General features: G+C 33.4%; 1 protein-coding gene across 1 annotated transcript in view; it reads left to right on the forward strand.

Moving 5' to 3' along the window:
* Positions 1-19,367, forward strand: part of PTPRQ (protein tyrosine phosphatase receptor type Q) — a gene marked incomplete at its 5' end in the record, with an annotated part of 205,022 nt that overhangs the window by 135,178 nt on the left and 50,477 nt on the right. The window contains 4 exons of the mRNA XM_081310467.1: positions 5,015-5,136; positions 9,719-9,905; positions 12,526-12,770; positions 15,786-15,852. Coding sequence (XP_081166593.1) covers positions 5,015-5,136; positions 9,719-9,905; positions 12,526-12,770; positions 15,786-15,852 — 621 coding nt within the window. The remainder of the gene's footprint in view (positions 1-5,014; positions 5,137-9,718; positions 9,906-12,525; positions 12,771-15,785; positions 15,853-19,367) is intronic.

Genomic DNA, 19,367 nt, shown 5'->3' on the forward strand with positions numbered 1-19,367 from the left:
AGAATGCAAAGTTGCTAAAAAGTCTTTGTGTTTATTGTGAAAGTGTAGTATTAGACATATTAAAGCTCATTGGTTCTTAGTCAAAGTGGCACAGACTTGGAGACATTCAAACTTTTATATGGTCTAGGCATAATGATGGTCTATCCAGACTCACCTTTCAGCTAACACACTTAGCATCGAGACACAGATGGATGGGAAAGATGACCCTGACCCACATAAGACCCACATTCCTGTGCAAGGATAGAAGCATGATAATCAGGAAATGATGGTTGTTAGTTACAGAAAATGCATTATTGTGAAAACCAGGGGAAAAGTGCTTATGAGAGGAAGTGATTGGATTATGGGGAATGAGAGAATAAGGATAGATCATTCCTACTGAGTAAATTGTTGTGATTTATAAGAGAGAGGGTATAGTGATATCTTGGCCCATTACTGACTAGATTCATTTCACAAACAATCCTAAATCAGAGTGTGACATTTTATGGGGAGACAAACAAAGTCTCTTAAAGATGCTTGTAAGTTACTATGCTTTTAAACTGGAATGTCTTCAGCTCCCCATTCCTTTACCATCATTAGCTTTCTTTACTTTGGCAGTTGGCATTCATAATTGTAATTTTGTATTTCCCTTTTATGAGACTCTAGTAATAGATTACTATATACTGTGCTAAAAAAAGAAATATAATTCTGGGCATATTTGGCATGGGAATTTTGATAAATTCCATAAGAAAGTTACCTAAAAGGGTTGAAATATTTCTGTACTTATAAGTACATCATATTATTTGTATAATACTAAAATAATTAGGTGGTAATTTATAATAAATGAGGACTTTTAAAAAATCTTTCTCTTATATTACCTCTCAATTAATAAGATAACTCTTTTCATCACTTCCAATAGATAAAATATATATATTTTGTATTATATACATACAATATATTTACATATATTCTCTTATGTGTATTTACTTTTATTTTTTAGTTTTATGTAGGAGTTCCACTACTTCAAAAACACAGGTTAATAGAATACAGGGAACAGTTGTGTAACAAAACAGGAAATTTCATTAAAAGTTTACTGAAAATACAAATGTGGCTTAGAATGATTAAAAGTTCAAGAAATGACATTTAGGTTCAACTCAGTGATGAGCTAAATACCTTGGTTTTCTGAAATGACTGATTCATGCATGGAACGTAAAATATTTATTAGTATGGGTAGTTAGATGTGTCAGGAATGATCTTTGAATGTCACTTTTTTCTCAGCTCTGCTTGGGGTGGCAGACACTCCCTGATGAGGGCTTTGATTGCTGGTATCAAAGGAATGATTGCAGGGTTGACATTTTACTGTGAAAGACAAGAACTTGAAACAAGATTTTCTGAGCTAGGTACAGACATATTTGCAAGTCAGTGTTTGTCTTGGGAAATGGCTTTGGATCTTTTCTCAGTTAAGACTCAAAAAGAGCCACACTCTGGAGCAAAGATGATGTGAAAAAATTCCCCTGACAATATTTCCAAACATAAACTACCATCAATATCATTAGAAAAATGTCATCAACTTTCTTGGTCAAAAAAAAATTCTCAGCAAGTTATTCATGATCCCTGGGCACCAACACTGAGATGATACTCTGATTGCCTGCTAGAATGAGTTGGTTTAAAGTGTAAGCCCCAGTAGTGCTTTGTGTATTATATAGAGGTATATGAATCAACTTGATTCTGGAGATAATTGTCCCTCCTTTGGTCCAATTAATGTTAGCCCATCTTTCTTGTATGGGGTAAGATATCAAAAACCACAACCTATCATAGCCTCTTCTAGTTCATGATAATGATCTATGGCATTGTCTTTTTCTCCGTAATATTTATTCCTTTTTTAGAAAAATATTTTAATTTTTTAATTTGTTCTAATTAGATATACATGGCAACAGAATGCATTTTATTTCATTGTACACAAATGGAACACAGCTTTTTATTCTCTGGTTATGCACAAAGTAGAGTCGCACCATTTCTGCAATCATACCTATACCTAGGGTAATGATGGCCTTCTCATTCTACCATCTTTCCTACCCCTCTCCTCCCTCCAATATTTATTCTTTGTTTTTGGTGGGGTACTGGGGATTGAACTCAGGGGTACTTGATCACTGAGCCACATCCCCAGCCCTATTTTGTATTTTACTTAGAGACAGGGTCTCACTGAGTTGCTTAAAGCCTCACTTTTGCTGAGGCTGGCTTTGAACTCGCAATCCTCCTCCCTCAGTCTCCGAAGCCACTGGCATTACAGGTGTGTGCCACTGTACCCAGCATAATATTTATTCTTACAAAAGCTTTAGCAGTAACCTTAAAGGCTCTGTACAATCTGTCCCTAATTTCCTGTCTCTCTCATTTATTACTATAGTTACATTTGTGTACTAGTCACTAAAATATGTCAATGCTATTGTTAAAATATATTTTATAACATTATCTTCCTGGAAAATATATTGTAAATATTAGTCATTTCACTTATGAAGGTGGTGGTCACTCTATTAACCTCTATCTTAGCCTAATTTGTGTTGCCACAACAAAATATCAGAGACTGAGTAATTAACAAGGAATAAAAATCTATTTTCTCATAGCTCTGGAGGCTGGAAGGTCCAAGATCAAGGTGCCAACAGGTCTGATTGTCTGGTGAGGATTCCTCACATGATCGGAAACTAAAGGGAAAGCTACCTGCATATTTTGTGAAGTCTATTTTTATAATGGCCTTAGTCCATTCATGAGGGGAGAAGCCTACATGACATCATCCCCTCTTAAAACCCCACATCTCAATACCATCACATAGGCCATTAGGTTCCAACACCCAAATTTTGGAGGGGACACTTCAGAACATAGCAACATCTTAAATACCTATGAAGTAAAACCTGACTCTCTATAAAACATGTGGTTCACTTGAAACCAGATGTACCTGCCATATTTAGACTCTACCAATTTTTTAAAAATTATCTGAAATTTTTATAAAAAGAACCTTTTCTATCCTAGTCCTATCTTCCTAGTTCTAGACTCACCTTTCCATTTGCCAGGTAAGGATCTAAGTCTTTTTGAGTTTCTCAGATTCAGTAAGTGCAAATTCAAATTTATCATCTTCCATATCTCCCAAAATGTGCTGTTGTGAGATATATCATGACATTATTCCAGCATTAATCCATGACTTGACTTTTACTACTTCCTCTGTCTTACTTTGTACCCACATCTGGTCTGCCCCTGGGTTCTTCTATTGTTAAATTGTCTAAGTGGCCATAGGTTTCATCTCTTCTTATCTACATCTACTGTCACTTTTCTACTTTACAATCTCTTATCTCATTTGGCTTTTTGGAAATAGCCCACCTAGAGACAAGGTGCTGAAACAGTGTGCATTTTCTCTTTTCTCACACCTGCTGTTTTCTTCCTAAGTCATTAGAAAAATACTTTCTTTCTGAAGAACATTAGTGCCATCCTGTTATAAAGAATGAACTCCAAACCCTGCTCTCTCTGTGACATCTCTATTCCCTGAATTTAGGAATTCCATTTTTTTTGTACTATGGATTTCTTTGGAAGTCTAGTAAAGGTTTTGGACTCCTTCCCAGAGTATTTTTGAATGTGGAAAATAATACATGGAAGCTGACCAAGAAGAGCAGTTCTACAGTAACACAATTCTGTCTGCACACACTGCTGTTTGTGTCTTTGTGGCTTTGTTATGATCCCCTAGTATAGGAGTGTCCCTAAGCCTGCCCTTCTGATTATGGAAATCTATCTCATCTTCCAAAGCCTACAATTCCCATCTTCTCTGTGCAATTTTACCTTGCCTCCAAGCTTTGTCTATAGTCAAGGACTTTCCCTTTTCCCTCTCATAGAAAATTATTTGTATTTCCAGATAGTCCTTATCTTAACTAGGCCCTTTATTATATTTTTGGATAGTAATGTTCCCAACACTGAACTAGCAACTCTCACATATTTCGTCTTCACGATTCTCTTTTAAATGCTATGAAATATGCAGTTGATGGAGAGATGAGGTCTGGACATTTTATTCTTTTGTCAAGATTGTACAGCTTGTTGTTCTTCCTAGGTTATAAATTATTTGAGGGAAGGGATATTTTATCTTTCTTTTATATCTTATCAGATTCTATGTAATAGAGTTTGTTCAGTAAAGTTTTCTCATATAAATTTAAAAGTAGGAAGCAGGAAATACTTGCCTCCCAATATTCAACAGCATTAGAATTGACTAGGGTCCCTGGGAGGACAGAGATGGGCACAACACTGTTCTAAGGTTAATGTCCTTGTCAGATTAACTGTGACTAAGTCTTTTTCAATGTACTCTTAACCCTTCTGATTTCTAGTGGTTTTGCAATTTGAAATTTACACATAAGGGTATTCAACAGTATTAATTCTTAAGATACTATCCCTTGTTTTAGACTAAAAAAAAAATTAGAAAATTAGGACAAATTAAAGAATTAGTTTGAATCATGGTGAATTCAAGATCTATTCAAAGTTTACTATTTTTAATAATAGATCAGAACAATGGAATGACCTATTTACTATTCTATCCCTTCAGTGAAAACAGTTAAGCAAACCCAATTTACTCTTGTACACTTGTGAGACAATATATTTTAACCATAATTCCCTTACATTTGTTTCTATTTTCAACTGTGTTCCTTTGCCTCTTTTTGGTAGTCAAATATGTTTCTCAAAGGGTTTTCTTAAAATGGCATTGCTAGATTATCTATTTCTAAAATAAACATTTCAAAATGTTTATTTTAGAAATGGTATAGTTTCTTTCAAAAATATGATTTTAAGTTTAAATCACATATTTTTTATTTTAATTAACCAATTTCTGATGGAAGTTTTAAGTATAAATAATTAGTTCATTTAATTTGCCAATACCTTTAGCATGCTGTGAACTGTAAATTAATATAAAATGAATTCATTATGAGTATCCATTTTTCATGGTCTTTTCTATTGTTGTACTGTAGCAAGTGCTAACTAGTGTGGCAGAATAATTGATTTTCTATTGTCATAGCTCCAGATGGTCCTCCTGAAAATGTGCGTGTTGTAGCAACATCACCTTTCAGCATCAACATCAGTTGGAGTGAACCTGCTGTCATCACTGGACCAACATTCTACCTGATTGACGTCAAATCAGTAATACATGTCTTACCTTTTTTTAAAAAAGGCAGTATGGATCATGATTAAGGATGCAAGTTTTGGAAACAGGCTACTTGGTTTAGAGTCCCAGATCTGTTAGACCTTAGGCAGTTTACTTAATCTCTCTGTGTTTCAGTGTTTGTATATGTAAAATAAAAAATAATAGTAGTCTATAGAGAGTCCATGAGGACTAAATCACTTAATAATGCATAAAAATCTTAGAGCATTTCCTGACACAAAGTAAGTGCTACTAAGTATCAGGTTTTAGTAAAACAATTATTATTATACTAATTCTCAGGGGATAGATTATATATATACACACACACACACACACACACACACACACACACACACACACCAGGGGTTTAATTGATAATAATGCATTGGTTTGGGCTGTGTCTGTGGCTCAGTGGTAGAGCACTTGCATGACACATGTGAGGCACTGGGTTTGATCCTCAGCATCACATAAAAATAAATGAATAAATAAAGGTATTGTGTCCATCTGTAACAAATAATGTTTAAAATATAGTAGAAATAGGCTCATAAAAGAGAATGAGAAAAGAAAAGGCATTAGGGGAAACATCTTCCAGATAACATAAAATCAGAACTAAATCTTGAAAAATAATTAAGGCAGTTCCTGAAAAGCAAAGGAAAACAGAGTAATTCTCATTTAAGAAAAAGTGAGCGGTGCTGCTATCTCAGGTCACAGCATTCAGAAAGAAGAGTTTAAGAAGCTAGATTGGGAGAATAACTACATAACATGTTACAGAGTTTGGGTTTTATTTTAAGAGTAGTGGGGTGAGCTGGGCTTGGTGGCTCATGTCTGTAATCCCAGGAGCTCTGGAAGCTGAGGCAGGAGGATCACGAGTTCAAAGCCAGCCTCAGCAAAGCAAGGCTCTAAGAAACTCAGTGATCCCCTGTCTCTAAATAAAATACAAAACAGGACTGGGGATGTGGCTCAGTGGTTGAGTGCCCCTGAGTTCAATCCCTGGTACACCCCCACCCCATAAAAAAGAGTGGTGGGTGGCAGTTTGTGAGGAATTAAAGTAGTGATGTTGATTTCTATTGTATAGGATGAGTAGGTTTATAGTGGATGGTTTGAGACCAGTGTTAGGGTGCAAATTTAGACAAAGAGACAGAAGTCAAGAAAACATAGGAACAAATAAATGTAGTAAGGGAAAAGAATGAAAAATAATTTAAATTTATAAAATTTGGTGAAAAAAATCAGCCATCTAATTGAGTGAGAGGACAAATCAGGAATGATTTTAGGATATTTAACTTGCAAAATTATAAGAAGGAATAGATTCATAAAGGAAAAAACGAGTTTAGTAGGAGACACTCTGAAATTGAGGTGTCTCAGAGTCTTCCAGTCAACGTACCCATTACAAAGTACTGCATATGGCTGTGGAACACAGGAGGGAAATTCTGGATTAGCAGATTTTGGAAGTGTTGATATTTAGAAGATAATTAATTTTATAGGAGTAGATGATATTAACTATGGAACATGTCAACTATGATGAGTACCTGAGGATAGCATTCTGAAGAGTAGAGCTATTTCCTTCCTTAATTCAACATCATTTATAAATGCAACTAATGTCAGCATCATGCCAGGTGCTGGCTATGTAGAAGTGAACAAATATGATATGGTCACTGTCACTTTAGAGTTTATCTGAAGCTCATTTAAGAAAGATGTAACCATCAACATTTTAAAATCTTTGACTCTCAGACCAAGGAAAAACACTTATCAGTGCATTTAGGATTTATGCTTTAGCCTGGCTCCTGAAAAATGTGAGTCACAAGAGCATAAAAACCTTCCTTTCAAAGACTTTCAAACAAAATTTGTTTTCAAATTGACACTAAATACATTTGGGCATAGATATCATTCTGGATGATTCTACTAAAAATGAATGCATCTTGAGGTCTTTTATTCATTGTTCCCTTTACTCTTTCATTTAATAAATAGTTATTGAATAGCTTTTATTCACTAGAACAAGAATGAAAAAGTAAAGTTCTGCTTTCAAGGAGCTCATACTCAAAAGGGAGATGTAGGAATTTAAATGGCTAATTATAGAGTCTGAGGTATGAAGGTTTTGGGGAAGACAAGTTAGCAAACTAAAGTTTCTATTATGGAGGAAAACAGATAGAGACTTCAAAGAGCACGTTAAATTTACTCTGAGACTTGATGGCTGAATAAGGTTACACCAGATAGAAAGGGTAGAGGTGAGGTAGGACAAGAAGAAAAAAAATAAAAGCTTGGCAGGAAAAGAAGATCCAGGGTCTAATTACTGACATTGTATTGTTATAACTCAAAAATTATAAGAGTGATTTCATATTAATAATAGATGATCAACTGTGGAGTGAGCAAACAAGCTTGGAATTGATAGAAGGAAAATGAGGGGTAAAATGATCTGAGGTGTCCATCCTGGGTAAGTGGGAGAGTAATTGTTAACAACCAAGGTGAAGTAGGTTTAATGAAAATATAATGAACTTTTGTATATGTTGAGTTTGAGGACCAGAATTCTTTTCAGATTTTATTAAATATTTTAAAGGTAGGATACAGCACAATGCATGTTGTGCCATGTTTTTGCTATTTGATATTTGTTATCTATTGTTTCAGTGAAGAGCATTGGAATCATTTAATTTATAAATAGTGTAATTTATAAGATCAAGCCCATCGACTTGTCGCAGTGAAGAGAGTTCTGGACTTTTAAAAAACCAATCTCATCTCCACTACTGGGGAGCTATGAAATCTTGAGGAAATCATCTCAGGTCTACAAATACAGAATTTAAATAGTTGTAGTAGTTAGGCAAGCAACATCAAACCATGAAAATGAAACCAAATGAAATGGAAATGGAAACCCAGGCCCCATTACAGGGGTCAACTGTTACTTACTTATCTCTAGGTTATTTATCTACTATTTATTTATTTATTTACTTCTGGTACCAGGGATTGAATCCAGAGGCACATCCCAGACTGGTTTTTTGTTTGTTTGTTTGTTTGTTTATTTATTTATTTACAGACAGGGTCTCACTCAGTTGCTTAGGGCCTCAGTTAACTTGCTAAGTCTGGCTTTGAGCTTGTGATCTTCTGCCTCAGCCTTCGGAGCTACTGGAATTACAAGCGTGTGCCATCACACCCAACAAGATAATTTGTACCCATTATGAATATAAACCTAGACTTAAAAAAGGCCATATTTTATGTGATATTTAAATAATGGCAATTAATTAAATACACACTTTTTACCAGTGGGTTCATATGTCTGATCAATAGACTTCGTATGCTGATTAGTTTTTCTGCCTCTTTAGAGAAGTGGGACATTGGTCTCCACTGCTTTGTCTTGAGCTGGGAATGGTCTTTTCAACTGTTTGCAATACTGGTATTACTCATTAGCCTTTAGCTGGGCTTTCATGGTAACATCTTCAAGTTAAAAAAGGTCTTAGAAAAGACTAATTACAGAAACATATTGAACAACAACAAAAGCTTTAAAATTACAAGTGAGGAACAAGTCAAAAATGAACTTAATAGTGCTAGTCATATATTAAACCAGATTTTAAGTATTTATTTCAAGTACTTTAGAGTAGTAAATCAACAAGGGTTTTGAATTTTCTCATGGATCTTAGGAAAAGCACTTCTATGTACTGTTAAAAATTTCGGCTATTTTTAATGTCTAGAGCCAATGGGCCAGAACTTCCATTGCAGGAAAACCACATTTGAACAAGTCACATGGCTACATTTAATAGACCTACAGGTACTCATTTTGCACATTAAATAATTATGCCATTTGCAATTGAGTCTTTATCCACTGTCATGCATTGTGCTAGATCAAGAGTTTTTCAAACTATGGTCATTATCAGAATGCAATAAATGGAGTTAAATAAAAGGGGTGGAAAATATCAAAGTCCATTTCAGAAAGAAGTTACATTCCAAAAATTGTGTTTCAGGTCATAGAGCGTTAACATATGCGTATACACACACACACACACACACACACACACACACACACACATATTTTATATACGTATACCTCTGAATTTTCTTTTTGTGGGTAATGTAATTTTTTAAGATCAAAATTTCTGTACCAATTACTTAAGATCTCTTCTTTCTAAATCTCAATATAATTCTGTAATTATTTTACCACCCCAATTTCACATACATAGAAGGTAAGATATATAGAGCCTGAGTGGTTTGTCAAGTGGCCAATTCGCATTTGAACCCTTGATAACACAGTCCAAAATCTATATACTTTTTTTTAAACAAAGCATTAGAGTAGAAAGTAATTTCATTGACTGAAAAAAATGATTTTTTTTTTTTGCTTGTGCATTTGATGGATTGATTGACCATGGCTGGTTGATTATTTTCTTTTCCTTTCAATTACTAAAATATTTACTAATTAATGAACTGTTATAATAACACTTCAGATTTTTCCAGGGCTATCTGATTGTTAAATAAGTAAATATATAAATAAATAAGTTAATCTATAAATGTTATATGAATGTACATGTAGCTTTGTATTATTATGTTCTGGTAAAACAAAATACTCCAGTATTGCTTCTTGTTAACTGTGTTTTTTCCTCATAGGTAGATCATGATGAATTCAATATTTCCTTTGTCAAGTCAAATGAAGAAAATAAAACCATGGAAATTAAAGACTTAAAAATATTTACCAGATATTCTGTGGTGATCACTGCATTTACTGGAAATGTAAGTGCTGCATATGTAGAAGGGAAGTCAAGCCCTGAAGTCATTGTGACTACTTTAGAATCAGGTAGGAGTGACCTCCCTCATTGGTTGAGTAAGCTGTCTGTCTTACAGTTCCTCACTCTACATTAAACAGAATATAAGTTCTGAGAAGTTTCTGAAGAATGTCAATAAAAATAATAATAATTCATTGCTACTGTGATCATCAAAATTAAAGCTATTTATTTTTGAGGCAAAGTGAAAATATAGAATATTCAATCCTTATAAATATGGAACATAAAGGTACCCAGTTGTACTTTTCTATGCTTATGAAATCTGCTAAGTGTTTCAGAAATTGAGTTACCTTGCGTAAGAGATGAGTTTTCTAAGCTTCTATAGCCAATAATGCTATATCTAAAACTATATTTTAATTATTTCTACCCTATGATAGGAATGAAAATTAAAACAATGATCTGGAATTCAATATTAGGATCCAGATCACATTTATCATAGATGTTTTCTTTACTTCATCAGGTGATATAATTTATTATGTAACTATCCAAGAAATGTCAGAATCTATACAGAGTTTCTCAAGGTCCTATGAACAGGGTCTGAATGAATAAGATTATAACAAGTAGGAATTTAATGTGGAAAGTCAGCCTCCCAGATCCTGCTTGCCCCATCCTCCTTCAGAATCCTGATGTTCTTTGCCACCAGATATGTCACTGGAAAAAGCAGATGAAGGGATGTATTGTTAGAGTTTATTTGCTGCTATCTGTAAGGTAATATAATTGGTAAAAATATTTTTAGAAAGTCTTTTAATTATGTTCTCTATTCATTTTGCCTATAAAGTTATGAATTTTATATTTATAAAATAATTTTTCTTCATGCATATCATTTTCATAATTTATTTTGTTTATTTAGTTTTTTTTTAACATGGTACTGAAGATCGAACCCAGTGACTCATGTGTGCTAGGCAAGCACTCCACCACTGAGCCACAATCCCAACACCTGATAAGCTACTTTTTATTTATCTAAAATAACCTGAAATATTTAAGATATATAAATAATTCTTAAAATTCAGCACTTGAAAAATTCACTTAGAAAATAAGCAGAAGACATGAACAAATATTTTACCACCCTGTAGATATGGTGGACAAATAAACATATAAAATAGATTTTCAATGCTATTAACCATTAGATAAATCCAAATTAAAGCCATGATGAGATATAAAAGGCCTCATAATTTTATTAAAAACATAACAATAATATTTAAAATAGTGATAATATTAAGTTCTGGCAAAGATGCAGAGACTGAACATCTGATACATTGCTAGTGGAAATGTGAAATGATATAGCTACATGGGAAAGTAGTTTTCCAGTATCTTATAGAACTATAAATGCATTTCCCATGTAACTCTGAAATCACACTCTTGAACATTGACCACAGAGAGTCAATAACTTATGTTCACTCAAACATCTATACATTACAGTAGATGGGGTAGAGAGAGAAGATGGGAGGGGAGGGGAGAGGAGAGGGGATAGTAGAGGATAGGAAAGGCAGCAGAATACAACAGACACTAGTATGGCAATATGTAAAACAGTGGATGTGTAACCGATGTGATTCTGCAATCTGTATACGGGGTAAAAATGGGAGTTCATAACCCACTTGAATCAAAGTGTGAAATATGATATGTCAAGAACTATGTAATGTTTTGAACAACCAACAATAAAAATTAAAAAAAAAATCTATACATGAATGTTAATACCTTTTTTTAGTAATTAAAAAATTAGAAACAACCCAAATGTCCTTCCATGACTAAACAATCTCTGGTACGTCCATGAAATGGAACACTACTCAAGAATATAAGAGTATGACCTATTGACACATTTAGCAAAACCCATGGGCCTCAAGATCATTATGTCATTGTTGTCTCAAAATGACAAAGCAATAGAGATGGAGAAAGATTGTGTTTTGGAGAGGAATGTAGTGTAAGTACAAGGGGATAATAGGAACAGGTTTCTTAAAGATGATAGGGTAGTTTCATATCTTGTTTGAGATGGCAATTAAAGAATCTATACATTGGATAAATTTGTATAGAATTATACACACATGCACAAAAGCATGAAACAATGGTGAAACCAGAATAAGCTCTGTCATCTAGGACTGGGGATGTAGCTCAGTGGTATAGCACTTGCATATTATGTGTGAGGCCCTGAATTCAATCCTCAGCACTGAAGAAAAAAAAAGGAAAAAATGTGATCTGTAATCCAGTGAACAACATTATATCAACATCAGTTTCCTGGTTTGATGTTAAACTGCAGTCACTGAAGATGTTACTACTAGGGAAAGCTAGGGGAAGGTTACATGGGACTATATATTATTATTAAAATAAAAAAATAAGATTGATCTCTAGCACTGCCATAAATAAATAGTATTAAAGTCATAGAAACACATTCTGCATAAAAATAAAAATAAATGCATTTGAAAGGCAAAATAAATAAGCAAACAACTTGGGTCATCATTATAGTTTCTATGAATTGCAACTGTCAATGATTTGATGATACATTTTGCTGTTTTCTATAAATTATGGTTTAAATAATTCATATAATACTCTTTAAAAACAGAAATTTGAAGCAAATAAATTTCATAAGGATATCAAAAAGAACAAATTAAAATTTTTTAAATTGTATATATTTCATTTTAGCACCCAAGGATCCACCTAACAACATGACATTTCAGAAGATACCAGATGAAGTTACAAAATTTCAGTTAACATTCCTTCCTCCTTCTCAACCTAATGGAAATATCCGAGTATACCAAGCTTTGGTTTACCGAGAAGACGATCCCACAGCTGTCCACATTCATAACCTCAGCATCATCCAGAAAACAGACACATCTGTCATTGCAATGTTAGAAGGACTAAAAGGTGGACATACATACAATATCAGTGTAAGCATCTATAACTTTTAGTTGTTTACCTAAATGCAAAGTCAGCATTCAAAAATACTGTTTGTGTATGTTTTGCATTTCCCACATCTTTTTGTGAGTAAAGCAGATGTAGAGGAATAACATTGCTTATTTTCTATTATAACACAGCACGTGCTTCTTCTTTTTATTATTTTTTGAACCCAGGTCCTTGTGCATGCGAGGCAAGCACTCTACCAACTGAGCCCCCAGCATGTGCTATTAAAATATGTAGATAAATGAGAAGTTTGCACAATATTAGTAAACATCTAGAAATAAAAGAGAAAGCAAATACATATTGAAGGTAGAAAAGTAGTAAAATATAAATAAAAAATTCGGCCCCCAAAGAAAACCATTTATGTGTGATTATAAATGAAAATGTAAAAGCAAATTTCAAAGGCAGAGAACAGAAATAACTGTTTATGTGTAACATAAATATATACGTGAGTTCATATACATGTACACAGGCATGTACACACACAATTTGTTTCATCCTTTCTTTTTTTGTATCATGCCTCAGAATTTCAAATAGTTATTTGGTTCAGCAAAAAATCATCTTTTAAATCATAGAATTCACACTAAACCTATAAATACCATAGAAATTAATCCTCCTATCAGTTCTTTGTAAATTTGTTTATGAGAACATTTTAATAATTTGTGTATATAAAATGAATATACATCCTTATATTTATTCATTCCCATGCCTTAATTTTATATCTTCATATAATCTGTCTTGTTAAATTATTGTTGTACATGCCATGAAGTGGACCACATTGTAAAAGATCCACTAGGGGAAGGATGGTGATTAAGAGAACTAACTGACCTGGATTCAAAGCTGTATTCTGTATCTTGGCAACTTTATAACATCTATGTCTCAGTTTCCCTATGTAAAAGCTGGGTAATAGGAATAATGAACAACTTCATAGGATTTTTGTGCAGATTAAATATTTATATTTGTTGGTAATTATTGTTATAACTGTTTTGGCTATTGAGAGTAAGAAAGAAAACAGAAATTAAAACAAAGTATAATCAATTTATGATTAAAGAATATATTTAAAATCCTGTAACTGTTTGCAAACACTGTTTTTGCATTATTTGCAAAGTACAATATAAAGCATTTTTAACACCTTGCCTTTTGTTAGAAATGTGTAAAGGGGCACCTGTACTGACCTACTGAAGCAAAATCTAAATATTTGCATTTAGCAAGGTTTACAGATGATTTCTTTGCACACTGCTATTTGAGAAGCACTGTCCAACTCTTTCACTTATTATCTCACTTATATATTATTTCATACTATAAAGAAATAAAAACAGGACTGGGGCTGTTTTTATTTCTTTTTTTTTTTAGAGAGTGAGAGAGGAGAGAGAGTGAGAATTTTTAATATTCATTTTTCAGTTCTCGGCAGACACAACATCCTTGTTTGTATGTGGTGCTGAGGATCGAACCCGGGCCGCACGCATGCGAGGCGAGCGCGCCACCGCTTGAGCCATATCCCCAGCCCCTGTTTTTATTTCTTTAAACAAAAGAAGTAAGTGGCTCAGCGGTAGCGCACTTACCTGGCATGTGTGAGGCACTGGGTTCGATTCTCAGCACCACATATAAATAAATAAAATAAAGGTCTATCAACAACCAAAAAGAAAGAAAGAAAGAAAAAGAAGTAAAAACAATGAACCATGCCATCACTTTTATTTTTAAATACTTCCTTTTTTAAATTTAAGACACCAGCAAATATTTCTTTATTCATTTTAAGTCCATATGTCATGGACTTGGTTTATTTACAACACTATCATATCATATATATATATATATATATATATATATATATATATATATATATATAATCCAATTAAAATATTTTCAAAATATTGATAGAATGAAAAGATGTATAAAATTTATTAATTCCAATAGATACATTATATACTGAATTATGTTTACCAAGTACAATGAAGTTGGCCAAGAACAGTTTTTTTAAAATTTTATAGCAAGATTAAAGTGAATAGAGGAAGATTCCAGTTCCACAGCTCCCTAAGCACAGAGTTAATTGAAAGCCTTCACATTTGTGTAAATCACTCTCTGAATATACAAACAGAAATGCTTTATGTGTATATGCTGCATTACACAGGTTATAGCATCAGATACTTCAGGGCAGGGGTGAAGAAGGGCATAAAGGCCAACTTTCAGAGGGATGATTTAATACAGGAAAACGGGAGGTTGAAGGAATAGGATTTCATCTCAGAAGCAAAAAAGGGGGATCTTGAATGAGGACTTATAGGAGGCCAGAGTTACCTAGCTACTGAGAGCAGTAGCAGATGTTAAAGTAGATGGAGAGAGTGTAGATGGAGTGGCTTTTCCGCTGCTCCTCCTCCGAGTTCAAATGGAAGCCACAGTCCTTCCTGGTCTCTGTGAATGAGCTGTTAAGATCTCTGCCTTTATAAGAGGTTGTGAGGGGAATGGGAAAATAAACAAAGAGAGAAATGAATTACAGTAGATGGGATAGAGAGAGAAGTTGGGAGGGGAGGGGAGGGGGGATAGTAGGGGATAGGAAAGGTAGCAGAATACAACAATTACTATTAGGGCATTATGTAAAATTGTGGATGTGTAACCGACGTGATTCTGCTATCTGCATTTGGGGTAAAATTGGGGGTTCATAACCCACTTCAATCTAATGTATGAAATATCATATGTCAAGAGCTTTGTAATGTTATGAACAACCAATAAAAAAAAATAAATTAAAAAAAAAAAAAAAAAAAAAAAAAAAAAAGATCTCTGCCTTTGTTCTCAGGGCTTAGTACCAGCATATCAGTTTTTAAGAAATACTTTCTTATTCCAGTTCTTCTTATATATATTATATTCATTTGAGTGGCTACAAGAAATATAATAGGCTACAGGCAATTGTTTTTAAAAGAGGAATCATTTTAAAATTATATATCACCTTGTTCTGTTATACATACACATAAGAAAGAACTTGATAATAGTAACAAAATGTTTCTTTGTTTTAGGTTTATGCAATCAATAGTGCTGGTGCAGGGCCTAAAGTTCAGATGAGGATAACCATGGATATCAAAGGTACCTTCATATAAGCTGCCTTCATATAAAATGCTGTTTTCTTTATCAAAGAGTGATTATAAATTGAATTCCACATAAGAATTAAAGATAAGCCAAGCATTTAAAGGATACATATGTATATAACCAGCATGTATTAAGTAATGACATTTATTATTAATATAATATTAAGTAATGATATTTACAAATAATTATTACTTAACACATGCTTATTTAAAGGTAGAATTTAATTGTCTGAATAGTAGAATTTAATTAATATAATCTAATTGTCTGATATTAATTATTATGTTAAAAAGAATGCCCTCCTTTTATCTTCTACTTCTTTTGCTATAAATTTAAAATTTTCAAAAACAAATTTTATAGCCTGAATTTTCTTTTTATCAAGAATTTAACTTGTTCAAATTGTCTCCATCTAGACTTTGACTAGTTCTATTTAGTCTTGACTGATTTATCATATTTTTTTTCAGTTAATCAGATTTTTTTATTGTGTACCGATCAACTTAATGATGTTGGCTATAAAGTAAATCAATTGATCCATTATCCTGGTGACTATTTTTTATAGAAGATATAACTAAAGTTTTTTCCTCCCCAAAATGACCCACAAAACCCAAGAAAGGTTGCTTAGAGGAATTTAGGGCCATTCAGTCAGTCAGACTGAAATCAAGCAATCGATTATGCCATCTCTCTAAAAATTTGCAACAAAAAATACAGAGAAATTAAAAACAACAATGAAGGAATTCAAATGTTTGGACCCTAAAGAGAATTCCACCCATGACTTTTCTTTCTAAAGCAAAAAGTAACTTTTCTCAGTCTTTGGTAGGAAAAATAGAGAACGTGATTAAAAGCGCCAGCATTTGCCTGGGTTTGGGGTTAGGCTCCTGAGAATGAATACTGAATTGGCCACTTGGTATCTATTTGACTTTGGGAAAGTTTTTTAATCTCTTTAAGCCTGTGAAATGGAGCTTTCCATTTCCTACCTCACAGATAGTTGTGAGGGTTAAGAGAGATTCTCTTTGAAAAAGCCTTAAGAGAGTACCTGTACTATTAAGAATAAGAAATATTCACTGTTAGAGGAATCCTTAAATTTTATCCTTTAATCAATGAACAATATATCTAAAATACTACTTATAAGTATTAATTGATTTTAATTGATAAATTCTGTACTTTGGAATATAGAAATACATTTATGTCTTAAAAACCATTAGTTGTTTCACAAAATGACTTCACAGATAAGAGAATGAGTCATGCCATCTTAATTTCTGTCTATTATTTAGTGGCAGATTGATGTGCAAGCAGATAGCAGTGGACTCATGATTTTTAGGTTTTAACAAAACTTCCGATGTCAAGGTGATTCTGATTTTCACTCCTTACCTAAGGCAGGGAGACTTACTACTAGTCTAGAAAAATTTTAATAGTACAGTGGGAGTGTTAGAGTCTTAAAGAAATAATTTTCTCTAGTAATATGCATGATTTTATTGGTAACATGGAATAATGAATTAGTAGTCTCATTAAAGTAGTTGTAATGACCCAAACTAGATTTCTCTAGCTGAAATTTTGCTTGGGATCTCTCCAGCAGCCAGCTGAGGGTTTGAAATTCCCTGAAACCCCAGCTTCTTTACTAAATTCATCCTTCTTTTCCGCTTTACAGTTGTCATACCCATGATCTGTGGTCTGAAATCTTTTGCTACATACTCCTGCTCTCCGATCCTTTATTCTTCACACATATTTCCCCCAATACACCTCTTACACATCCAATCTCATTTTAACTTTTATATGTCAGAATACCATACTAATGCATCAGGTGAGGATGCAGGCTGAAGCTATTACTCAGTGGTAGATTGCTTGCCTTGTGTGCATGAAGCCTGGGTTTGATCCCAGACACTACAAAACAAACAAGAAATATCATTTGAACTTGGCAATTAAAAGAGTGAACAAGAGAATCAAGTAAAAACAAGAGATTTGATTAAAATATTGATACTTAAATCTTTGTTAGGTCTGTGACATAAGCCTATAAAATAGAAACAGTATTACTCATTTTATGCCATTCTTGAGAGACTTTTTAAAAAGACTTCAAAAATATGAAAATTGAAGTTTGGTTAAGTAACTTAACTGATGCTCAAATAGCACTTATGTGTATGGGCATACATGTGCACACATACATATACATGTCTGTGTGTGTGTGTGTGTGTGTGTGTGTGTATAATATGTATGTATATATAGCTGTAAGATTAAATCAAACAAACAGAGCTCTTAGAAATATTGATTTGGGGTATATTTGTATGAATTAATAGTGAAATGTGAATTATTGTAGTACTTTTAGAAATTATTCTGGAGCTGGGTGCGGCGGTACACACTTCTAATTCTAGCGACTCACGAGGCTGAGGCAGGAGGATCGAAAGTTCAAAGTCAGCCTCAGCAAAAGCAAGGCACTAAGCAACTCAGTGAGATCCTGTCTCTAAATAAAATACAAAATAGGGTTGGGGATGTGGCTCAGTGGTCAAGTGCCCCTGAGTTCAATACCCGGTACCTGCTCAAAAAATTTTTTTTCTGGAAAGATCTATTAAAGTTATAAATCTATGTGTTATTTGCCAGAAATTCTACACTTGAGAATTTATTCTATGAAAATAAAAGGATAAATAAATAAAGCTAACTGTGCAAGGTTTAATTATTACCGCAAGCATTCAAAACTGGAGGAAAAGTGAATTCCCATTACAAAATGGGTGGTTGAGTCAGTGTGATGCAGCTCTACCATGTACAGTAGTCATTAAGAAGAATAAGTTAGGGGCTGGGGTTGTGGCTCAGTGGCAGAGCACTTGCCTCACACATGTGAGGCACTAGGTTCGATCCTCAGCACCACATGAAAATAAATAAACAAAATAAAGATTAAAAAAAAGAATGAGTTAACATAGTACCTGGGGATTCAGAAAGATACAAGTCATGGTGAAGTGGGTAAAGCAATATGTGGGGTAATCATACTGCATGATATAACCTTATTTGGAAAAGCAAACAGTGAGAAAAGGCCATACTGTGGACCGTTTATGTTTCTGTATGATTATATAAATGTGAAGACAAATATAGAAGGCTGTCAGCCAGGTGTTTGCTATGGATTAACTGTAAGAGGGATGTTGCTGTGACTAGAAATCAATGAACCAGCTGAAGGAAGTAAAAGAAAAACTTACACTAAAATGTTATTTATATGTAAACATTTTTATGCATTTATGAAATTTACATATGGGTGAGAGCATAAATAAACTAAAATTTTTTAACATATGAAGAGGACTCAGATGCCTGAAAAATCACACCTGGCCCCATTATTTCAGGCAAGTCTCAAATACATAATTATACCACCAAAAGATGATAATTGCTAAATATCTGCTGTTTCCAAACACAACTGTTTCATTTGTTATTCATGTTTTCCATCACTTTATCTGTAAATTACCAGCATGAAATGAGAATTTAACTTTTTTTCTGTTTAGAAACAAAAGAATCAATTATGGTGATGTTTATTTATTTTTTTT

Source organism: Spermophilus citellus, assembly GCF_964194105.1.
Source record: "Spermophilus citellus genome assembly, chromosome: 10".
Classification (NCBI taxonomy): domain Eukaryota; kingdom Metazoa; phylum Chordata; class Mammalia; order Rodentia; family Sciuridae; genus Spermophilus; species Spermophilus citellus.